We start from the raw sequence: 23,342 nt of genomic DNA on the forward strand, positions 1-23,342 counted from the left end.
CTGGTGCGCTCTCAGTTCGGACAGTACTTGATTTTTGGCCCAACCATTGTCATCAGGCTGCTAGAGTGTCGAGACTCCCTATTAGAAAAGCAAGTGACGGATGGAGCCTGAGTTTGTCCTTTGCGAGGGAGTGCTGTCCAACCAGGTCCGACGATCTCTTGTCAAAATGTCGCTTTGAAGTCGGAAGGTCGAGTTTTCATGGAGACAAGGCTGGAGGGTTGTCGTCAACTCGAACTGCCCCCTGTTTCCATTCAGGATTTTGCCTGTTCATTGAATCTAGCTCTGCGTCCATGGAAAGAGTCAGTCAAGTACAACCTTCACTTTTTGTAGAATCCAAGGTAAGCATTCAATCAGTTTGAAACGAGATTCACAGCCCCTCAATACAAGTTTCAGGATCGGTACCCCATGTACCGCACGAAGTTGTTGAACAACAGTTCCACCGAACAGTACGGCTCTTCCCTCCTCATCCTGCTGTTCAGCTTGGTACCCCTCAAGATGATCATGTGGGATACAGCAAACGGGTAGGTCATCCTCCCTTCTGAATCCTGTCCTTTCCTGCAGACTCCCGACGACGTTTGTATAAAGCTCAAAGGAAAGTCACCGCCAGAGAGAATGACTGCACGGCTCGAGGTATTTCCGTACTACTTCAGAGAGTTCCTCACGCTTTGAAAGGTCTTGTATGATCTGGTCCCATATCCCAGAAAAAGCCCGGTAATATCATTCAGGTTCATTGAAACAAACCTGCTTCGATATTATTTCTGACCAAGACTCCGAATCCAAATCGCCACGTCGAGGCCGCCATCCCAGTGAGGATTCACTCACTCGCTTGAATGACTGCCACATACTCCAGAAGAGATAGACAATGAAGCACTGATTGAACAACCGCACTCAAGGCGGCACTCGTATCCAATCCCATCAACGCCATGGAATGAGTGAGCGAGTGGTGTGCAAAGAAGGCCAATCCTCGTCGTTCTCCGAACAACTAGCAAGCTTTTCCCGCATAGCCTGGAAAGCGCATGCGAGAGAGCTTGACCATCATGGGGTCCGATGGGCTCCAAGTGGCAGGCACGACCCCAACTCAAGTCTTTCAACTGTTTAGAGATAGGAGACGAGTCCGGAGAGGATTCACTGAAGAACGTTTGATTCGAGGGAAACTAGATACTTCATTCGAACTCCACGGAAGCCGACATCCCGCTAAAGAGAGATGAATGAGAAGGGGTGCTCCCTCAGGAAAGTCGAAAGGAAGAAGAAAGCTCAGTGTCGGACGCTAAAGAACGAACTGTAGAGGCAGGCCTAGATAAACGGTGGTTAAACACAAGTGCTCGAAGCGGAATATATCCCGGAGAGCCTCTGAGAGCAATCTGCAGGCTTGGTAAATGACATACGAGTCATGGAGCTTGATATTAGTTGTGCGCTGAGGATCGTTACGTGGACGGAGTTTGGTATGCGATAGCTTGCACGGCACTTTTGAGGTCGCTAATGAAAGCAATGTGAAGACCCCGCCTAGAGTTTTGGGCGGGAGGATGGTGATTGGAGTAAGAAAATTCTGTGATTTCTTCCCGAAGTTCATCGGTCTTTTGGTCGATCTCTTGACGCTTCTTCCCCACTCCTCCGAGTCATCTCCAGAAGCAAAGAGCAGCACTATTTGAATTAGAGTGAAATACCAGTGGACAGTCACCGATAATACCACAAGTCAAGATGCCAGAAGTACGGGAACTGGCACAACGCAGCTCATTTACGTGTGATTAGCGCAACGCAATACGCATGTTTCGTACGGCTGCACACAAAACAACTTGAGTATACTATAAACAATCCAGAATACACTAGAATACATTTACTGAGGAGGAAGTATGGTGCTGATTGAGATCCGAATCACCCTGGAGATGACGTGAATTAATAGTCGCTTGTCGGAAAGATAATGATAGTCTCCGAAGCGCAGGCCACCTGAACCCGCCAAGAAAAGCGGCGGAGGTAGGATTGGATTATACGTGTATCGTCATTATGGAGGAGAGGTGGAATCACGGGTAACCAACGTGTGTTTGGAATGATGCTCAAGCTGTGAAACAGATTAGAGGATGAGCGTGAATTTCAGACAGGTAAACGTACCATCAGTTCGCTTGCCTTTCTTCGACGAAGGGGCACTCTCATACGCATTGCTCCTATCGTCTGAGTCATCAGAATAATCTACGATGGTTCCGCCGTTCACTCTGTTCTGCAGTCCTTCACCGCTACCAGATAATCGTCGTGAGTGATTGTGATCATGTCCGGCACAAGACGAATCAGAGTCAGAATCCGAGTCCTCTTCACTTGAAGATTCGTCAAAAGCTCTAGGCTTGTGGTAAATGCAGCAAACTACGAGATATAGTTTAGCGAAATAGTTTTTGATCAAGGTGAGGTCGGAACTTACTCTTTGACGATTTCCTCCCACAACCCTCGTTATCGACAACATTTTCACTCCATACAACCTTCTGTCGAGCTTTCCGAGTAACCCCACGAAGCTTCAGGGTACCTACGGTCGGTGCGTTGCTAGGTCCTCCTGAGCCAGAATCATCCTCCCCTTCTTCCCGAGGAGGTGCTCCTGTAAGAGTAATCGTTCGAGATCCACCACTTGGGGAAGATGTGCCGGGTCTATGCTGCGTGGCTCGATAGGACATGATGACGGTAAGTGAAAGAGGGAGGTGAGCGTTCAAGCACGTCGAAGGGCGTCACAGATGACGCGTGACGAAACACCCAAAAAGGGAGTTCTTTCCCATGGTATTACTTATCTTTATCTCAGCTCGGGTTTTTTTCTCCTGCTTTTGATCTTTGAATATTTGAATCGGTGCTGAAAATGGCCACACTCTCACCTCCTCCAAAACGACAGAAAACTTATCATGGAGTACCCGAGCCCGAATCTGAACTACCTGAACCATCACGTAACATCCTTGTTCAATTTGTGTCTGAGGATGATGGTTCTGCCCTGGCCCCAGCTGTAAACTTGCCAGCCGACGTCTCTCGAGAAGGTCTAGAGGTTTTAGTGAACAAATTAACCGTGAGTAATACTTCTAAAACTATTTCGTCTCATTTCTTCACCTTATTATCAAAGGTTTCCGAAGAAGCAGTTCCCTTCGCATTCCATATCGACTTCCCAGAAAACTCTCATCAGAACAAGACTACTCCCGGTCCTTCGAGGATTGTCATCACCAAATCCATACAAAATGATGTGCTAAACCATCCCACACACGGTGACTCTTTTACAGAAGAAGACGTGTTCGTCGTGCGTTGTGCACCGCAGAGCGTTTTCCGTGTTCGCCCTGCAACGCGGTGTTCAGCAAGTTTGAGTGGACATACATCACCCATCTTGTGTGCTTCCTTTTCACCGACCGGAACCCTGTTAGCGACTGGCTCTGGTGATGCAACTGCCAGGCTGTGGAATCTGGATACTGAAACCCCGAGCCATACATTGTTAGGGCATAAAGGCTGGGTTTTGTGCGTCGAGTGGGAGGCAATGGAGAGGTTATTGGTTACTGGCGGTCATGACGGACATGTAAGCTATGAATGACATCTTCTAACTATGCTTTCCGGACCGATCAAGCTGATAGGTCAGATTGTGGGATCCCAAGACTGGCAAGGCGATTGGTGATGCTATGAAAGGGCACTCTAAATGGGTTACATCCCTGTCTTGGGAACCCATACACTTGTGAGTGTCCCTCAGACGGGCTGCTTGAACCAATCAGCTCACCAGTCCCCTCCCGGTGAAGGGCACCTACCTCACCACGACTCGCGTCGTCCTCCAAGGATGGAACTGTTCGTATCTGGTCCACACTTACGAGACGCACAGAGTATACACTCGGTGGGCATACTGTATGTTCTGCTCTGTTCCTTTGTGATGGGTAACTCAATCAATACTCTTCAGGCAAGTGTCAATGTTGTCAAATGGGGCGGTGGAGACGTTGGTGGATTTGGTCTCAAAAAGGGCATCCTATACACCGCGTCGAGCGATCGCACGGTGAGAGTATGGGATGCTGATAGCGTGAGCCTCTTCAGCCATCTTCTACTTCCGCTTGTTTACGATTTCTACGATTTAGGGGCGTCCATTGCACACACTAAAGGACCACGCACATTGGGTCACAACTCTAACACTAAACACGGACTTTGTTTTGCGGACAGGCCCATTCGATCATACAGGGAAGAAGCCAAAAACCGACGAAGAAGGTCAGTCAAATTCGAATCCTTTTGTCCGTCCGGAAGAAATTTATCCTTCAAATTTCTAGCCCAACAACTTGCCCTAAAACGCTATACTTCCGTCCTCTCCACCGCACCAGAACTCTTGATAACCGGATCAGACGACCATACCCTCTTCCTCTGGTCCCTCTTCCCATCTTCGGTCACACAACCACGACCAAATGCAGAAATTCAGGACAATAAATCGGGGAAATTGAAACCATTAGCACGTTTGACAGGACATCAACGCCAGATCTCTCATGTCGCTTTCTCCCCAGACGGACGCTGGGCAGCTTCAGCTTCGTGGGACTCTTCCGTACGCCTTTGGGAAGGTCGTACAGGTAAATTCGTTGCGACATTGAGAGGTCACGTAGGTGCCGTATACCGACTAGCTTGGAGCGCAGATGGAAGGATGGTTGTCAGTGCAAGTAAAGACGGGACTGTCAAAGTGCGTATGGTAATAGTTTCAGAGAACCTAAACTGATCTTCCACGTTGCAGATCTGGGATTTGAAGACGTATAAACTCAAAGTTGATCTCCCTGGACACACCGATGAGGTTTACTGCGTTGATTTCGTGGCTGATAAAGTCGTAAGCGGTGGCAGAGATAAACATGTCAAGATGTGAGTCTAGATATTTTGCCACTCTCGAAAACTCGCTTGTTCATCATTTCAACATTCAGATGGAAAAATTAGGATCGGCCCGTGTTAACTACGGGTTCCTCCTGCCTTTGAAACGGTACATTATCTGTTACAGGATCTGCGTCATTTGATTGGAGACTTCGCATACAACGAAATTATCTATCTTTCCAAACACCAGGTCTCACTTTGTTTTGATTTTCATATGTACAGACTTGGGCCGCGTGAGTTGATCATACCCTCGGAGAAAATGAGTTTGAATTCCGAGATGGATAAAAGAGAATCAACACACCAAATTTACTGAGACTAACGCCCCGTCCACTGTTTTTGACTCCTGTCCACGATAAAGCCGGGTCCAGGTAATCACACTTATTCAAGAAAACAGTCCCTGTCTCCAATTCTTCTACAAGCTTGAGAAATGCTTCTTGGGATTCAGAATTTCCGTCAGCGTTGGTCCACACAGAAGCGGTGAGGCCGTATGGTGAATCGTTCATCAAGTGGATTGCTTCTTGGTCAGACGAGACCTAGACAACGTTTCCAACCGTCCAAAAAATCGCGAGTGAACCGCAGCATTTACCTTTTGAATTCCAACGACTGGCCCAAAAGTTTCTTCCTGGGAGAGTCATTATTTGTATGAGGGTAAGAGAAGTTTTGCGACACGAGGGTACTGGGCGCATTACCATCATTATGTCCATGCCTAAGAAAGGATAAGGAAGCAAAGGAATTAGAGGGTCCCAGTCACTTACTATGGTTGACATCGATAAGAACTTGAGGCGCGACGTATGTGGTCTCCCTAGAAAAGTCAAGATTCAGGACGACGGCAGAGAAAAGATTATTAAGACTTACGGCTGTGCAATGGGGAACAAATCCTCAGTGATAAGAGTTTTGGCACCGGCTGCCACTGTCGATGACCTTGAATAAGCCTCGCGAGGTGAGTTACAGTAGAGCTACTGTACCAGCATCAGAGACTTGTTTTCGGATCCTCTTCGCGCTAGCAAGGCTAACAACAGGCCCTAGGTTCGTTTCTGGCTTGGTAGGATCTCCGAGTTTGTAAGACTGTATGGAGGAGGTCAGGCAATAGAACAAACTGAAAGACAAAAATCCCAACCTTACCTTGACGATTTCCGTGTACTTCTGCACGAAGGCATCAAATATCGACTCATGAACATAGATACGCTTGAATACAATATAAGGTAAGCACCGACATTCGACGGATATTGAAATCAAATACCTCGACTGCGCAACAGCTTTGCCCCGAGTTAAACATGGCACCTGATCAGACTTTGAATGGGCAATCGGCCAGAGAAGTCAAACTGAAGCATTACCATCGACAAGCTCAGCCACGGTATACTCAAGGTCGGCGTCAGGTCGCACGTAAGCAGGATCCTTTCCACCAAGCTATCGAAGAGTGTAAGGTACTGAATGTGGTATTAGATAATAAGACTTACTTCCAGTGCTATGCCTTTCAGATTTTTCGACCTGACCGCAGCCTCCTCCACTGAGCGGCCACCCACGACACTTCCAGTAAATGAAACAAAGTTGACCAGCGGATGAGAAACAGCGTAAGAGGCCAATGCAGACGACATATGAACAACTTGAATGATATTTTCCGGGACGCCTGCGCGTACCAAAGCTGTAGCGAAACGTTCAGCGGTGAGGGGCGTTTGTGGAGATGGTTTAAAGATGACTGCGTTTCCTGCTATTATCGCAGGAAGTACAGAATTGATCGAGACCAGATACGGGAAACTGTTGAGATCGATAAGCTGGCTATAGTTTTAAACAGGTGGCAAGCTCACTTCCATGGCGCAATCACTAATACAACGCCCAAGGGAACACGCTTGATGTACCGCTTGAATCCCGGCTTATCGGTATCTTCAAGTCCAACATCGGCCAAAGAGGATTCGGCGATAGATAACATGTACTCGGCGCGCTCTAGGAATCCTCGAATTTCTCCTGCACCTTGCGAAACAGGCCTATTTCCCTCGATTCAGTTGAAGAGTTTCGCTCAGTGAACCACGACTGACCGTCCCATTTGCAGTGAAAGTTCCAGCGGCAGTTGTTCACTCATCGAGCGAAACTCTTCCTATCAGAGCGATCAAAAAAGTCAGGTAGGGAAGGGTTTGAACATTTTCCTACCATGAACTTTCGTCCAATCGCAAGACGCTCTTCGATGGGGACTTTGGCCCACGCGACCTGAGCAGTATGAGCATTATGGAGAGACGTATCGAGTTCTACCTCGGTGGGATACGTTATCTCGATATAGGGTTGCTGATTGTGAGGCGTAATGGTTGTTTGGATTTCGGGCATGGTGGTTAAAGTTAAGCTCGATGACAATCTTATCTTATCTCGGCGCTACAGTCTTCGTCACGCTGCGACGCGTATGCTTGAGGTGTAGATTCAAGCTCTTGCCTTTGTACGCTCATCATGGCCACTGCCTCCGTATATTCAAGCCCTGGATTTGATTTTTCAAATCAGATAAGGTGTGTAGATACTAAAATACTTCCTACTCGTGAATGGCAAGTTCATTCATACGGGATCAGAAATAACTTCCTGGCCGAGAAAGGCCTCCCTCTTCCTAAAGCTACCAGCACTGGTACGACGATCGTGGGTTGTTTATTTGAAGGTGGCATCATTTTGGGGGCGGATACGCGTGCGACCGAAGGACCTATCGTTGCAGACAAGAACTGCGAAAAGGTACTTGTTGGATCGTTATGCTTAGAGGCGCCATTCCTGAGATTGTTTCTAGATCCACTATATCACAGAGTCTATTCGATGTTGTGGTGCAGGAACTGCAGCTGATACCGAATTCGTCACCAACTTGATCTCATCGAACATGGAAATGCACGCCCTTACCCATGGCCGGAAACCACGAGTTGTTACCGCCATGACCATGCTCAAGCAGTACCTTTTTAGGTGAGCATTATGATCTACTTCACAAGTATTACTGGTTCTAATGCGGAATTTTCCTCATAGATATCAAGGTCACGTAGGGGCTGCTCTGGTCCTCGGAGGAGTAGACTCGACGGGTCCGAATCTGTTCACCATCCATCCTCACGGTTCCACGGACAAACTGCCATACGTTACGATGGGCTCCGGTAGTCTTGCTGCAATGGCGGTCTTTGAGAGTGGATGGAAAACGAAGATGTCGGTGAGTTGGAACTGAATCGGTATGAACCACAGTTTGTCCTGATTTCCTCTAAGCGTGAGGACGCTCTGCAACTCGTGAAGGACGCGATTGCAGCAGGAATCTTCAATGATCTAGGATCAGGTTCGAACATCGATGCTTGCATTATCACCCCCAATCACACGGAAATGTTGCGCAATGTGGAGATGCCCAACGAGCGAGAGACGAAGGAGAAGAGCTATAAGTTCAGGAGAGGGACTACTGAATGGAAGAGCGAAAGTATCAGGAAATTGATTGTAAGCGAGGAAATTACGCCCATTGGTGGAGATGCTATGGATACCTCATAGAAAATTGAAATGTACCGTAATTACTGGTGATCAATACATGCACAAAGACTTGCAAGTGGACTGCTTTGACCTGAGTCGAGGCCACAGCCAAACATGACAATACCGGCTTGCTGACCCTGTTGGGTGGGTCTTGTGCATCTTGCTCTCTTCTACTTACTTGCGACACGTCCCTTTCCCTCTTCTCACTTCTACGTTAGTCACGACCCAACGACCCTCATCAGCTCTACATTTTTTGCTACACCAGTCTCTAAGGTTACGACATGCGAGAATCCAACTTTAGTTTTCCAACACAAAACAAGGCTTGCGTTTGCATTACTTCTCAACTCTATGACAGGCGAGGTATCGTATCTGCTCTTCCGATTGTTTTCTAGGTCATCAATTCAATTTTATGTGTTGTTGCAGCGCTCGATACCACCTCCCCTCTCCCTCTATTCAACTCTCTAACGCATCTCGCCTATCTCACCTCGACCTCCCCACGTATTCGTGAAATAATGACCATGGACGGCGGTCTTGAACGCCTTGTTCGACTTCTGCACGATTTCTGCTTATCGCCTCCTCCGCCTGAAAATCCCTCCCTCTTCTATGGTCTCGCACCTCCTACCGCACGCCCACTTAAACCTGCACCTCAGTTGAATCCACCTACCTGGGATAAACATGCAACCTATCGCTTCTCCTTAGCTTTTCAGTGTGTGGTGAACATTGGTGTGCGAGGGAGTGAGCCAATCAGGAGCCGAGTGGTACAGGCTGGGACTTTGGAGGTTGTTGGGTGCATTCTGGAGGCTTGGTTGGATAGCAGGGGGTTTGGAGGAGCAGCCCCTGTCGGAACAGTACGGGAAACAAGAGAGCAAAGACATGCTAGGAGGATGCAGAAGCAACAGCAGGACGAGGCTGTCGAGCTGGCGAGGGCATTACAGAGACAGATGAGTCATACTGTATGGTGTTTTGACTTCTAATCTTTCAAGTTTCTCAACGAACCTGCTCATTCTCTCTTTTTATTTAAGGAATCGACGTCCATCACAAGCGAAACCACCACGATTACTAGGGACCGTAGCGGAACTGTAGTTGCACGGTCCGTTTGGGAGAACACTTCATCCAATTCGCACAACAGACACAATCGTAACGAAACTGCTACATATGCTTCAAGTTCAGTGTCTATCAATACACACTCTGCACTTCCATCTCCGTCCCTATCAACTGGTTCAAACAGCCGTCCTGATACATCCGATGACGATGGATACAGCTCGCATGATATCGCAGAAGCTGACGGGGATATGGATGGGGATATCGACATGTCCTCGGCCAGTGCTTCTGCCAATGCCAGTGACAACGATGGGCCAAGTGCGAGTCCCTCTCCTGAACGACGTCCTCGCCGCGCTACGCATACTCATCGCCCTTCAAGAATCGTCAGCATCGTAGCTGATCCTCCAGCTCCTAACATCAATGGTGGTGACAATGCTCATATTGTCGTTTCCGATGATATGACAATGGGTATGGACGGTGTTGCTGTTGGCGTTGGCGTTGGCAGTGTTGGAGAAGACGGGATGGTGTCTCTAGATGCAAACGACGACCTAGCAATGGGCGCCCCGCCCGGAGCCCCAGGAGCCATTACAAGTAATCCGGACATCAGCTTAGGCTTAGATGAGGGAAGCTACAGTGCAAGCGAAACGGAAAGAGAGGATTCTACATCTTCCGCTATCCAAGCGAGTCCCACACCGTCTATTCGACCAATCACACTATCTGAACGATCACGTTCTGAGGAAGCAATTACAACCGATGGAATGCTCAGCCCACCGCGACCAGGAGAAGTCCCCCCAGATGTAACCCCTCGTGCAGGCGTCGTTGGTTTACCGACCCCAATAATGAATGCGTCCTCATCATCCACTGTCATCCCTGAACACACAAACTCAAGTAACGCAATATCAAGGAGCGGTACTCTTCGCGGACGACCGATGGATGATCTCCTCGACCGTCAGCCTTCATCCTCCAGAAGGGGTCGAGGTGACACAATCGTACCTAATCCCACCACCCTCTTCACTGATCTGAACAGGGCCGCAGTAGCAAATGAAATCATTCGTCCGCCTGCTCCTGCTCCACCATTCTCTGGCCGTCCTTCATCGAGTCATCATCACATTTCACACACTCATCCTATTTCGCCATATAGAGACGAAGACGTGTTATTAGGATTGCAGTTACTTGCATATCTCAGCAAGTATCCTCATGTACGACAAGCATTCTACAAGAAGCGTGACTGTTTCCATCCTGCGGCTGTTGTCCCTGTGTTGGCAGGAAGAGGGAAGGGGAAGGAAAAGGATCCAAATTCTGCTCCAGAGACGCGACCTAGCAAACAAACTAATGTGTTCTCACTCGTGGAGAGATTCACATTCAGATCAAGTTCTGCGTCCATGTCAGGAGATGGAATTAGTAACGGCGTAAAACTCCCGCCAGAGATCCAATATTGGGCCGGGGTGATCATGCGAAACGCATGTCGGAAGGACGATAGCAGGGGTGGAATCAGGCAATGTGCTAATAGTGGGTGTTTGTCCTCGTTCCCATCTTTTCTAGCTTGCGTTTTTCATCTTCCAAACCTGAAGCTGATCGTTTCTCCTTCCTTTGTTTCTAGTGCTCTGTGGCCGCTGGGAGTCTTACCCCCGAGAGTTCGCCAAGTGCCGACGATGTCGAAAGGCTAAATATTGCGGGAAAGAATGTCAGAGTACAGCCTGGAGTGAAGGACATCGGTTCTGGTGTAGCGCGAAGGATGGTGGTGGAGATGTGGATGATGCTGCCACTGTGAATGGGAGTACAGGGAGGGGTGGTATAACCACTGAAGCTGCTACTCAGAGTGGTGTCCGTGGAGATTCTGTGGCAGGAACAGTCCATCTTACTTCAAGAGATGTCACCGCGACCGTTCGCCGAGGACGAGATCGTCCTGATCCGATCAATCAGACTCAAGCTCCCCCACATGGTATTTTGAGCATGCTCGCTCGAAGTCGTGGTACAAACCCCCACAACACTGTCAATGCACCTGGGAACCCGATCTTACTGAACCGACCCGTTCAACAAGTCCGAGCGGACCCCGCAATGTATGCAGAGTATCTCCGAACGGCTTTCGGCGTGGGTGGTAGTCGAGGTGAAGGCTCGGAAGTCGGTAGTCCAGGAAGAAGGCGAGCCGAAACTGTCACAGGCGCAACTTCGACTTCAAGACGGGATCTGGTGATTCCTCCCTACGTCCCTAATCAAGGTCAAGTAAACCATAGGATGCAGGGTCGCCGCGCCGCTGAACCATCCAACGCTGATCTTGATGAGAGAACAAGGAACGAAGCCGCTTCTGCATTCCAACGATTTCTCTCGGCCGAGGGACGAAGAAGGGAAGCAGCCGATAATGATATGGAAATCGAGTGATTTACCTTTTCCCCTGTCGGTGATTTACCTTCTCTCGCATTGTCTGGCTCCTGTTCATGTTGAGCCTTCTTTCTGTCCGTTTTATGGATCACCCTCGATGTAAGCTAATCTCACAAATACTTAGTCTTTTCCCTGTCGTAGCATTCGTCGATGTCATCCCTAGTTAGCATAGCATGTTCACGTTCTTCCTGTCAGTGCAATTATAGCTCGCGTAACCACATAATGAATGTCAGTAATAATTTATAGGTCCTAATAGGCTCGTTGAATAAAGAGATGGCCAGAATTGGTCGCGGCCGCAGCGCTACTTCAATGGATCCGCGGTAACCACCTTCTGACTTCTCTATAGACTGGTTTAATGGACAACAGCGTACTTAAACAAGTACTGAACCTGTACGCAACGGATTTGCTCTCATGGAGGTTCCTCCCCCTTCGTATCAAGCTATTAGTATTGACTATTCAGCACCCCCATACTCCGATTCTCCAAGGTCCACCGACATAATACTTCCTGATGACCCTCACACTTTTTTCGACCCTTCTCGCTTCACGAATTTCAACTGGAAGTACAAATCGAGTCATATGTCCATCGATTTTGGTCCAAGGATATGGGGACTTGGCCATCCGGCTTATGGTCTAGGTGGCACAATTCAGTTTTCAGTTCGAACGAACGGTGTAGACCCAAAGGCTGAAGATGTGTCCGCTGTGGTACGTTGCCATTTGTATCGTAGAATGTAATTTTTACTGAAGATTCCTCAAACCGTCCACAAGCTAGAGGGAACACTGTTTTCGTCCATCACGAGAAAAAGCATCCTTTTCATGTCAGCGGCCATACCTTCAACTTCGAGTGCACCCCAGAGAGGAAATCAGAAGGATGTGAGAGGATTCACAATCAAAATCCCTTCTACAGTAGGTGGCGGTCTCACGAGTTCCTGCCCTCCGTCTTTTACGATGTACGACCTCTCTGGGATGGTATACGAGATAACATACCGCGTCAAGATACGCCTTACGGGTCTACAAGGATTACGGGTCTGGGGCGATGAAACGTAAGATTTTACCACTCCACAGACGTTTCGAGCCCATAGATCTCATTGTCTGCTGATGCTCCAGCAAGGTCGTGCACATCCTCTACCTCCCTAAATCACGTCCGTCAATACCTCCGTTAACTAGTATACGGAGGCCCCTACAAGCCCGGGATGGAAGCATATTCTGCCCAGAATTCGATTCCTCAGATTCCACCCGAACATTCGCTCTTTCTCCCCGATTCCCTCGCCCTCGTTCTACAGGAGCAGAAACGGAATTCCATAGCTCAATTTTCGTGAGTGCGATTTCTCACTTCCACTTGTAGATCCTCGTGACAACCCGACCTTCTGCAGGTTACTCTCCCTCGCTCGCTGTGTTTCACATCTGGTCTACAGATACCCTATCTCTTTAGTTTCGTCTTCCCTTCGCATCCTCATTTAAGTACCTTGTATGCAAAATCCTTCATTCAAGTCACGATCGTGAAACAATTACTCCTCTGGTCACCCAAACATCGACGGACGAAAGTTGTCTCTCCAAGTCCTTTCCGAGTTGAGTGGAGGCTCGCCACCAGTCGACCGAGGCTTCATAGTGAATATCGCGAGGGAGTTTACATGCTCCGAGGAAGTGTTGGGACCGGGACAGCCGGAAGTCAGTGTTCCTGGAAGCTCGATAACTATGCCGGTGTTCAGGTCAGTTCTCCTGTGCTCATTAGTGCATTCAACGCTTCTTATCGTTGTTTTTTGATACGGCTATGCCAATAGTATGTTCTCAAACTCAGCATAACCCCAGCGCTTCCTTTCGTCGACAATCTCCCTTCGTTTTCGCATGAAGAAGTTGTAGAGCTCACTACGGATAACTGGGGTAGTCTACACAGGGAGTTGACGTCCATGGGTGGGCTACCAACGCCAGCATTGGGCCTTGCCAAGGCACAATCTCCAACTACATGAACAAGACAAATGGGACAAAGGAGGACTAGGAAATCCTCTGTAGCAAAGATGTACAGTTGCTGCAGACCACCGCAATCGCCCATCTAGCTAGCCACCACTGGGCGAGCGTCCGACACTTCTGAGAGGTATGAATGGCAGTGGTTGCGAAGAGCTACGGCGCATCTCCTGCGGCAGTTTGTATATATGGGTATTGTACTCAAACTATGTTCGCATATCTAATGAATGTATCTGTAATGTATAACCTTTTAATACAGGAGCGAGTATATTCTCTGTATTTGAGTTCAAACAGTCCATTGTCCTGTGCCGTGTTTCGTTATATCGTGTTTCGCTTCTGTCCAAAAAATATAATAGGTAATGGTGCCATAATTTGTTCAGCACCTTCCAAGCTGCCACATCTTGACGTAGTCGCTGTGGAAAATCTGATCAGCCCCGGTCCTCGCCTATTCAAAGGAGAAGAAATTACATTCTAAAAGCTTTGTCGTCGACATTCTCCGGCCATGTCTTACTCCACTCCCCCTCCGCTTTCGCGAACTCATGCATCGCATTCACGCTCCCGTCTGCCCACGGCTTCCCACCCAAATTATCAGGGAACCAGCCCGACGTGCCGCCGACAGCAAGGGAGATAAGGAGATAGAAATCTAGGCAAAAACCAAATTGTGAGCGTGTTTTCTGTGCCAGAAGGGCTCTTCGCGAGAGAACATACCTTGATCGAAAGGAGCGTTCAATCCTCCCCCGTTTTGCTCCCATATGTTCTCAACGACAACGTGAGAATTGGAAGTACCATTTGGAGCGGTAGGTGGAAAACCACCTCTATACCAAAAGGATTCCTTACTTTTCGTAGTCGATAGATCCATGACGGCGTGTAACCGTGTGTCAATATACAGTCTCATGAACTTTGGTGACCTGCGGAAGATTAAAGAATACATGAGGCTGTGGACTCCATCGCAGGCTCTATAACTCACCATTCCAGGGCGTATGTATGGAATCCCTCTGCAAAGCCAGCTTTTGCACGTTTTGTTGGCACAGACGAGGTCAACTGCGCTAATACTCCGGGAAGAGGACCATAATTCAGAGATGACCGAATCCAGTCGACACCTTCGAAGGGATAGTTTGGAGCGTTCCCGCGGGATTCCATGATCTGAGGAGAGATGAAAAGAAGGACCAGGGGTTAATGAAGGCGGAAATGAAGCAGGGACGGCAGAAGGACGTACGTCAATTTCACCGCTCAAAGGCCACGGGCCGTACTTGCTATCTTGGGGCAATAACCAAATTGCGGGCCACAGCCAGTCGCCTTGTGGGAGTTTGGCACGTACTTCGACACGACCATACCTGTAACAAAATAGCACCTTTAGCATACAAGGAGAGGGGGAAGATTTGAGAGTGGACATGTACGCCCCGTGACCAAGATAAGAATAACGAGAAAGGGAGCAAATATTTTAGAAGCGGGAGAACCACTGACCTAATTGTTTTCGTTCCGTTTGTAGTGAGTCGTGCCGATTCGACAGGAGGAATGACCGTAGACGTATTAGCACTGGATCTGACCTCGCACGTAGATTTATTCTGCGGCGTCGTACACCCATCCGCGGTGTAGTGGAAACCGTCAAAAATGCTGTTGGCGCCAATCCTCGCGGAGGTGAGGGTGGGGATGACGTAGAGTTGGTTGTTGACAATCTTTGCGTTATCAGACGAAGAGGTCATGACCTGAAACTCGCCATTACCAAAGCCCCCGAGCCCAACGTCCCTTTTCCAAACGGAAGTGTCTAAATCACCTCCTGTGAACTGCTCATTGAGGACAAGACACAGTTCATTATCGGCGAGACGGTGGATGGAGTCGGGTCTTGTTCCAAAGAAACACAGAGCTGCTGCACCACCCACACCCAGAATGATGCATAGTAAGGTAACAAAGTAACTTAGCCGATCTCTACTGGGAGAGGCAAAGGATCGAGATTTAGATAACCAAGGCTTATCTGACTTTGTGAGAGGTTGAGATAACCTGGTGGAAGGAAGAGGGGGTTTGGTGGCAGGTAACGCAGTTGTGGAGCCTACAGGGGAACTCGTGGAAGGCAGTTGGGAGTGTAGATCAGGGACCGACGGAGGAGACCACAGAGATGAAGTGGGTCTTGACGACGGGGCTAGAAACGGGGCACGAAAAGAGTGACGTGAATTCGTGGATGGTAAATTGCTCGTGGAAGAGGACATTGGTTGAAACCCTACACTCCCTCGGTTCGGATAATTTGGGGTGGACGCCCCGCTGCTCGAGTGTCCCTGTTCTGATTGGGTCTTGAATGGAGGGTTTGGAGGCTGAATATCGAAGGAGGGGGACCGAGGATCGCCAGGAGTCGACTCAAAGGACGAGCGACGCGAAGACAAGCCAGGAATGGGTGTCCCTGGGTCTGGATTTCCAGCATGAGATTGGAATGGAAATGCCGGGAACGACGAGGGTGGAGGTCGAGCAGCATATAGAGAAACGGGGCTCCAGTCAGAAGAGTTGTCGAAAGGGTCAGAAACGAGGCTGGAACGACGACGATGAGAGCGCGAACGTTGAGCAGGCTGGAAATCGGCCATGGGGACCTCGTTGAGAGTGATGAGGCATGGTGGAGGTTTTTGAGGGAACCAACTTACTCAATTTGGATAATACTTTATCTGAAAAATGTGACACATAATAACGCGCCGGTGGGACCCCAGTCACCGCGCTCCGACTTCATACCCGCCATGGAAAAAACTTTAAATGCGCAAGCACAAGGCATACCTGGGATTGCGACTGACCCTACTTCTCCATGGACTATGACCGTTGGGATGCTCTCCTCCACCACATTTTCAAGCAAACTCAGGGTGATGCTTGGTTCCGTCCTCAAGAAGAAAACATCTCTTCAGGCGTAGCCATTCGAATCCACGATGATCCCCCAGAATTTCGCGTTTTTCCTTACGAAAATGTTTCTTTGGAACCCTTCGAGGTCGCGGTACGGTCACTCAATCCTGTCGTCGCTGTAAAGGTCCGCAGCGCCGCCGTTCATGCAGCCTTGGCCCACGTCGATCCCAACGAACACAGTCTTTACATCGATGCCAACACGTGTATTCAAATCCTGGACACGATGCTTGATCTCGGGAAGGCCGATAAGGAACAAAGGGCTGCGTTTTTACGCGATGAACGCGTTCTCGTCGTTTGGGCTTCATCCCTCGAAAACATCATCCCGACCTGCCAAGATTTCGAGGAGCGAATGATCAAGTTCTTGTGGCGGTCGAGACCTGTAGATTCAAACGTATCTGCACTTTCTTCCTCGTCTCCAAATTCAGTCGCTGGGCACGAATCCCATCCTGATAGTCTCTTAGCTCGCCCTCTCCATCTAGAACAAGAACCTGCCCCGATCTCGAGCTCCGAATCGTCCATTCCCCCTCCCGTCACCGTGAAAAAGCGGACTTGGTATGGAAAAACCAAAACAGTTACTGTTCCATCCAAAGACTTCGTCCATCCGCGACCGACTCTCCTTTACGCTCCTCTTTACAATGGTCTAGCTGCAGGTTTATCTTTCGTGTTCATTGGGAATGGTGCTCGGGTCCTTGTTTGGGAGTTCCTTATGGATGGACAGTTCATCAGGTTTGTACTCTGTGTGACGTTACCCTTACTCTATTGCATCTCCTTGGTTCGTTCCATCATCATTGGCCTCCCATTTATCATATACTCACTTTCCCGCAGTTCTTCGCCCTCCAGATCTTGCAAAATCTCACCATGGCCTTTGGCCCTATTGCTCATTACCATCGAAACTCCAAATACTACTCCGCTATACCCCCACCACCCATTCCTTCCAGCTCCTCTTCGAATGCACAAAGGAAGGAACCCCTTCCACATATAACGATTCAAATGCCAGTCTACAAGGAGTCGCTCGATCTTGTACTCAAACCAAGCGTGGCAAGTCTCAAGGCTGCAATGAGGACGTAAGTTCTTTACGTTTTGACAGCAAAGGTGGCGTCCTCACACCCCTTCTAGATATGCTCTACAGGGTGGAACCTCTTCGCTATTAATGTTTGATGATGGTCTCCGGGCGACAGGCATGACCGCTGCAGATCGAAATGAACGTATCAAGTTCTACCGTGAAGAGGACATCGGCTGGTGTGCCCGGCCTCGTGAAGGATGTCCTGCAGATACTGATACGAACGACCAACCTACAGACGTCGAAAAAGGGCTGTTCCGCAGGGAAAAGACCTCGAGTAAAGGAAAGTCCAAGGAAGACACGTTCCATCGTCCGGGACGTTTCAAGAAAGCCAGTAACCTGAACTACGGTCTCGCCTTGAGCTTGTGCGTTGAACGGTGGCTCGAGGTTCTACTGAGGGAACGAGAGGAAGGCAAGCGACATGTCCAGCAACCAACATTGCAGCAATTGGTTGGAGAGGAACGTCGAATTTCCGAGTTTACATATCCGCCTACCTCCCCCATTTCCTCATGGGGCCGAAACACAGTGGTCTCAGGCTACGGAATGCAATACCTCAACCGCGACGGAGACGACATGTTTTCGACTTCGAGTGTAACCGACTCTCCTCCGACGCCTGGGTATGGCCAAAGCGCGATACTTTCACCAATTCCCCGTTCTCCTTCCGCATTTTCGCCCCTTATGGGCACACCTGGTACCCCATCGGAAACTTCGACTCCTCCGGCGTCAACTCCTGGTCGTGAAACGCCAACGCTGCACGATGATATCGAGGAACAGGCTCTGAAACTCGCGATTGAAGATATGTACACCCAGTCCGGTCGAAAATGGAAACCTTGGGCTGCGAACGCTCGGGCTATGCGTGTAGGAGAGATCGTACTCCTAGTTGACAGTGACACTGAGGTTCCTGAGGTATGCCCACCTTACTTTTCCGTTTATCCTTAAATCAACTGAACGTCGCGCGTTAAGGACTGTCTACGCGACGCTGCTCGTGAAATGCACCACTCTCCTTCCCTCGCCATTATACAGCATGAGAGTGATGTTATGCAAGTCGCTCGTCACTACTTTGAAAACGGAATTGCTTACTTCACTCGCCGAGTCAACAAGTGCATTGGTATCGGTAAGCTTTTCTCCCGCATTCCTCCCTACATCTGTCATTGGTGCTGATAGTGGTATACCACAGCCTGCGCGAACGGTGAAGTGGCTCCGTTCGTCGGACACAATGCTTTCCTTCGTTGGCGAGCGATTCAAGACGCTGCATACGTCGACTCAACACTGTCCGAGAAGAATACTGAAAGCAAGACTAAAATTTGGAGCGAATGGAATGTCTCGGAGGACTTCGACATGGCTTTAAGGTTACTCAAGAAGGGGTGAGGTTTACGACCCTTCCCCCTCCGATATATGAAACTAACGCGCAGTGGGTTGTACAGCTATACCATTCGTTGGGCAACCTACTCTAAAGGGGGTTTCAAAGAGGGTGTGAGTTTGACTGTCGACGATGAATTGAATCGTTGGATGAAATACGCGTATGGCTGTAACGAGTACGTCTTCTTTTTCTCCCTTCCATTTCATGCGTTGACGCAAATGGAATGAACCGTGCTTCCAGACTTCTCTTCAATCCGCTCTACCAGTGGATCTATAGAGGGCCCATATCGAAGCAAATACACACCTTCGTGTGGAGCAATGCCCCGTTACATTACAAGTTTTCCGTCATGGCTTGTCAGTGGTTCATTCCGCCCTTCGTGCTTTACCCGTACTCAAGAGTCACGTTGTACAGATATGTTCTCGTACTACGGCCTCGCTTGTTCTATCCTTATCTCGTTGCTCAACTACGTCCTACTGGCATTCCAATTTCCGATTGACGGATTTTACCTGCACAGCTGGGAGATATGGTTGGCCGTCACCGTGGTCTTCACAGGGTCGGGAAATGTGGCGTATACATTGGTGCAGTATCGACTTGGTGAAAAGTCATTGGTGAGTCTTCGTTTCTCAAGGACTCCTTGATGAAGATGCATCATGGTTTGTGTCACCGATGACGCGTTTCTTTGGACTTTGGACGTTGCCTCTGCAACGACCCTGGGTTCGCGTTTTTAAAAAAAAAGATTTGCAAATACTGGACCCCGGACACCCCTGTTTTCTCTCACATTGGCTTCCGAAACTTTTTTTTTCTTCCTCATGCTACCTCATTGTTGACATTCCAATCATTGAGCATCCCTGATTCTGACGTACAGCTCTCTTATAGATTAAAGCCCTTTTAGAAAACCTGATGTGGATTCCGTTTTTGTGAGTTGCGTTATTCCATCCGTACCACCGTGTGCTCGCGATGGTGTGCCCATTGATTCTCAAGTCGATGAAATTTACGTGCTTCGTGTGGAGCTCGCGCCATTCTTTTTTAATTATCAATCGACGTCAACGCGGTTCGAATGATAACACGATAAGCGATAACTGACGTGTTTCCCTCTGTTTAGCTTTTTCTTCTTTGGTGGACTTGCTATTCCCGTCAGCCAGGCTATTCTCGCTCACCTGTTCTCCGTGAATATCACTTGGTCGGCTACTAAGAAAGAGGTCGAACGTTCAAATTTCTTCAAGGAAATACCTCGAATAGTGAAGAGGTGAGTGGGACGAATTTTTTTTTGCCTGCCCTCCATTGTCGCTGCGTCATCGATCTCGGTCTCCTCGGTAGTCTTGAAGCTTTGGAGTGAGGCTTGGTTGATGTGCCTTCTTTTACGTGTTGTTCTCTATCACTCTTTCCCACTTTCTTCTGGCTTCTGGATACCTCTGACACTTGGTGGGTAGATTCTGGTTCCCGCTTGTCGTCAGCGTTGTCATCATCGCTGGGATGGTTATCTCTAGCACGGCTCTAGTTCCTATTGAGTGGCGGGTTGGTGGTGAAGAATGGGCGGCGATCTTCCCACTGGCGTGAGTGTTTGCGTTTCATATTACCTGCTCGGTTGACGTTACTCACTGGTTCTCTTAGGGTTGTGGCTTCATGTCATATCTTGTTCCCTGTAAGCTCCATTACACATTTCCCCTCCCATCTCTATTGACACGATCATTGTACCTAGATCCTATTGAACCCGTGGCTCATGGTGTTCTCGTATTGACCGAATCTTCCGGGACAAATTGTTTTTTTGTTTCTTATCTACTCTCCACTGGACGCGAACTTCATTTTTTACATTGGACACACGAACTTGTCTATTTCTTATCTGTAGATGCCCAGACTCTTTTGATACCCTTCTAGTATTTTACCTTTAGCTTCAACACGCCTTTGACAGGCTGAATTCTCCCGGACGTAACCCTTTTCTTTTCCGTGGTCGCCCCATGATTGACGTCATCATGTCTGGCACCAACGCCTTCATAACCCCATTCCACCACATCTCTTTTTCCACGTCAGTCAAACAGTAATTCACGAATCACTTATCACTTATCACCGTTCCTTCCCCATTTTATCTATAGTTATGTGGCGCCGCGTGATGGGACCTGAACGATAGATATAAACGATGTTACGATCATTCTTTTTCTTCATTTTGTGTCCAGAGATAGTCTTCTGTAAGCAGACTCTGAATCAATGGAAGTTTTCGGACTGAACAGGTACCGAAAACAGTTTTTCGTGTTGATGCATGTGACATAACTGTCACTGCATCTTGCTCATCATGTGCAATCACAATGCAAGCGTTGAGACCCAGTGAAAATTGACAATATTATTGGCCTTTGTCTACAATTGTCGGGTAAATTTTAGCAGCAATAGTCAGGATACCTCTGACAATGGTGGGAAACAGTAGCTCAACCTTGTCCCAGCTATTGCTCGTCACACCAGGTAAAAATCACATCATTAATTTGTCTATTCCCTGCCATTCTTGGTGATTTTAGGTGAAAACATCCAGTCAATATCCGGGATAGGTCTAACAAAGGTGGAAAACGATAGTTCAAGCATAATCCTAGCTATTGCCTTGATTAACATGGTGAAATCACGTCATTGAATAACTATATGAGTACAATACATGCATAATTAATTTAATTCACTAATCATACAATATTGCTGCTGCTGACTATCACCCCCAATACTTTCTTGTATCCACCCCCTCCAATTCTATGCCCTAAATAAACTGCCCATCCTGTTCACAAATCACCCAAACTAGAACAAAGTCTGCTGCATTCAGAGGGGTTAAGTTTGCATTTAGTACTGTGCATGTATGGTTCTGATCAGCATAAATTAGTAACAGAGATACAATGATATCTACAGTCAGAAATCACAGATTGACAACTCAAAACATGGTAACCTGGTGGGTATGAAGGGATATCAGAACCAGAAATATGTGTAGGGCAAGGCTACACACCTGTTTGCCAACTAAGGTGACAACTTGAGCCTGGACTAGAGACAAAGGGCAAAAGTTGAGCATGATGGTTCACTAAGTTCACATTTTTTACACTCATTCATGTGGGTGGCTACAAACTCAGTGAAAAGAATAGATGAGAATAGGCGAGAATGGCTCAGTGAGGGCATTGTGGTTTTGTTGTAGGGAGGGTTGGTTAATTTCACATGTTCATGTGCCCATCCATTAAGTTCATCCATTGAGTTCATGCATGCTGTCACAAATGTTGTTCATTTGCTGAGTGTTCTCATTGCTATTTACTGAATGATTTACACAGTTCTTGTTGGGTGCAATCTGGTGCAAAGCACTAGCTACAAATAGTTGCAGTGCCATAATCTTGTTATGTCATGGCCATGTAAATAGGTTAGAAAGGTTGAGAATATTGTCTGTGTGATAATCCTACAGTGACCCAAAAAACCATCCAGTTTGGTTCAAATAACTCTATGGAAAATCAATATTACATAATACTCTAAGTGTATAAAATATAGCCCTACATCTATGCTTTACAATATTTTTTGTTTTGTAAAAAGATAATGAGATTTGATGAAGTTATCATTACAATATGAAAAAAATCCAACTGGACTGTTTTTTTGCTAGACTAGTTTACATCTGTCATTATGATATAGTGCCATGATATTATATTATATATCATCACATTTTGAATGACATCATTAGTAGACTTTTATATGACATCATATACTCCACTTTAGAATATAAAAATGTGATATTCCCTTCACAAAATCATCAACACCATGCCTCAACTTCCTCAATCTTAGAAAAACCAAATTCTTCACCTCTCCACCACCACGGACCTTAGTGCTGGTAGCATTGCCTAGCAAGTGGGCTGTAGCAAGGTTACAGTGACCACCCTTGTCTCCAAGGAGCTATCCGACAAGGAGAACTCCATTGAGGGCGGGCCAACAATGCTCAAGCCTGCCAATGAACAGTATATTTTTATACAAATGTGCTCAGGGCACATTGAGAATGCTACTGAGCTCACTCAAAGCCTTAATATGTGACTCTCCTCTTCTATTACTCCCCAAACAACCCACAATGTCTTTCCTAAATACAAGTTTCATGCTGTAGTGAAGAAGAAAAGCCTCTTCTCAGCATTTGCTATAGGAGGGCAAGAATAAACATTGCTAAAGCACACCTGAACTAGACATTCAATAACTGGAAGAGGGTTATATAGTGAGATGAGGTTAAAATCAATATATTTGGGTGAGATGGGCACAAGTGGGTGCAGAAGGAGAATAGTAATCCACTGCCAAGAAGGAGGTTGAAGGTACAGTCAAGTTTGGAGGAGGAAATATCATGGTTTGGGGGATGTAGAGGTGGAATGGAGTGGGGAAAATGGTAGAGGTGGAAGGGAG

The 23,342-nt window shown here is 47.8% G+C and overlaps 8 protein-coding genes across 8 annotated transcripts; 5 read left to right on the forward strand and 3 right to left on the reverse strand.

Moving 5' to 3' along the window:
* Positions 1-1,369: 1,369 nt before the first annotated feature.
* On the reverse strand, positions 1,370-2,760 carry E1B28_008431 (uncharacterized protein). Its single transcript, XM_043153236.1, has 4 exons — positions 2,408-2,760; positions 2,107-2,352; positions 1,833-2,056; positions 1,370-1,777 (listed from the first exon to the last, which is right to left on the reverse strand). Exons 1-3 carry the CDS (start codon positions 2,652-2,654, stop codon positions 2,052-2,054), a joined length of 498 nt encoding a protein of 165 aa, XP_043008520.1. The 5' UTR covers positions 2,655-2,760; the 3' UTR covers positions 1,370-1,777; positions 1,833-2,051.
* Positions 2,761-2,807: 47 nt separating this feature from the next.
* On the forward strand, positions 2,808-4,908 carry E1B28_008432 (uncharacterized protein). The gene is made up of 9 exons (XM_043153237.1): positions 2,808-3,031; positions 3,086-3,526; positions 3,582-3,679; positions 3,741-3,843; positions 3,896-4,012; positions 4,068-4,194; positions 4,254-4,651; positions 4,703-4,824; positions 4,884-4,908. Exons 1-9 carry the CDS (start codon positions 2,831-2,833, stop codon positions 4,894-4,896), a joined length of 1,620 nt encoding a protein of 539 aa, XP_043008521.1. The 5' UTR covers positions 2,808-2,830; the 3' UTR covers positions 4,897-4,908.
* Positions 4,909-5,023: 115 nt separating this feature from the next.
* On the reverse strand, positions 5,024-7,176 carry E1B28_008433 (uncharacterized protein; the record flags this gene model as incomplete). Its single annotated transcript, XM_043153238.1, has 14 exons — positions 6,976-7,176; positions 6,864-6,922; positions 6,636-6,812; positions 6,288-6,585; positions 6,165-6,237; positions 6,071-6,111; positions 5,953-6,015; positions 5,796-5,895; positions 5,686-5,740; positions 5,586-5,632; positions 5,520-5,536; positions 5,417-5,452; positions 5,132-5,363; positions 5,024-5,079 (listed from the first exon to the last, which is right to left on the reverse strand). Exons 1-14 carry the CDS (start codon positions 7,144-7,146, stop codon positions 5,024-5,026), a joined length of 1,425 nt encoding a protein of 474 aa, XP_043008522.1. The 5' UTR covers positions 7,147-7,176.
* A 58-nt stretch (positions 7,177-7,234) lies between these two features.
* On the forward strand, positions 7,235-8,369 carry PSMB7 (Proteasome subunit beta type-7). Its single transcript, XM_043153239.1, has 5 exons — positions 7,235-7,319; positions 7,380-7,533; positions 7,586-7,752; positions 7,813-7,987; positions 8,041-8,369. Exons 1-5 carry the CDS (start codon positions 7,264-7,266, stop codon positions 8,308-8,310), a joined length of 822 nt encoding a protein of 273 aa, XP_043008523.1. The 5' UTR covers positions 7,235-7,263; the 3' UTR covers positions 8,311-8,369.
* A 201-nt stretch (positions 8,370-8,570) lies between these two features.
* Positions 8,571-11,709, forward strand: E1B28_008435 (uncharacterized protein; the record flags this gene model as incomplete). Its single annotated transcript, XM_043153240.1, has 4 exons — positions 8,571-8,649; positions 8,713-9,242; positions 9,312-10,839; positions 10,931-11,709. 4 exons carry the CDS (start codon positions 8,571-8,573, stop codon positions 11,707-11,709), a joined length of 2,916 nt encoding a protein of 971 aa, XP_043008524.1.
* Positions 11,710-12,120: 411 nt separating this feature from the next.
* On the forward strand, positions 12,121-13,673 carry E1B28_008436 (uncharacterized protein; the record flags this gene model as incomplete). Its single annotated transcript, XM_043153241.1, has 5 exons — positions 12,121-12,411; positions 12,475-12,749; positions 12,814-13,021; positions 13,080-13,415; positions 13,488-13,673. 5 exons carry the CDS (start codon positions 12,121-12,123, stop codon positions 13,671-13,673), a joined length of 1,296 nt encoding a protein of 431 aa, XP_043008525.1.
* A 291-nt stretch (positions 13,674-13,964) lies between these two features.
* E1B28_008437 (uncharacterized protein) lies at positions 13,965-16,270 on the reverse strand. The gene is made up of 6 exons (XM_043153242.1): positions 15,133-16,270; positions 14,885-15,002; positions 14,636-14,811; positions 14,377-14,576; positions 14,137-14,311; positions 13,965-14,081 (listed from the first exon to the last, which is right to left on the reverse strand). Exons 1-6 carry the CDS (start codon positions 16,236-16,238, stop codon positions 14,045-14,047), a joined length of 1,812 nt encoding a protein of 603 aa, XP_043008526.1. The 5' UTR covers positions 16,239-16,270; the 3' UTR covers positions 13,965-14,044.
* Positions 16,271-16,368: 98 nt separating this feature from the next.
* On the forward strand, positions 16,369-21,178 carry E1B28_008438 (uncharacterized protein). The gene is made up of 13 exons (XM_043153243.1): positions 16,369-17,314; positions 17,368-17,606; positions 17,659-18,508; positions 18,566-18,716; positions 18,780-18,966; positions 19,027-19,137; positions 19,203-19,315; positions 19,374-19,570; positions 19,839-19,879; positions 20,065-20,208; positions 20,393-20,515; positions 20,574-20,604; positions 20,662-21,178. The coding sequence occupies exons 1-13, from the start codon at positions 16,451-16,453 to the stop codon at positions 20,698-20,700; spliced, it is 3,090 nt and encodes a 1,029-aa protein (XP_043008527.1). The 5' UTR covers positions 16,369-16,450; the 3' UTR covers positions 20,701-21,178.
* Positions 21,179-23,342: the final 2,164 nt, after the last annotated feature.

The sequence above is a fragment of the Marasmius oreades genome, chromosome 5 (assembly GCF_018924745.1).
Source record: "Marasmius oreades isolate 03SP1 chromosome 5, whole genome shotgun sequence".
In the NCBI taxonomy this organism is placed as follows: Eukaryota; Fungi; Basidiomycota; class Agaricomycetes; order Agaricales; family Marasmiaceae; genus Marasmius; species Marasmius oreades.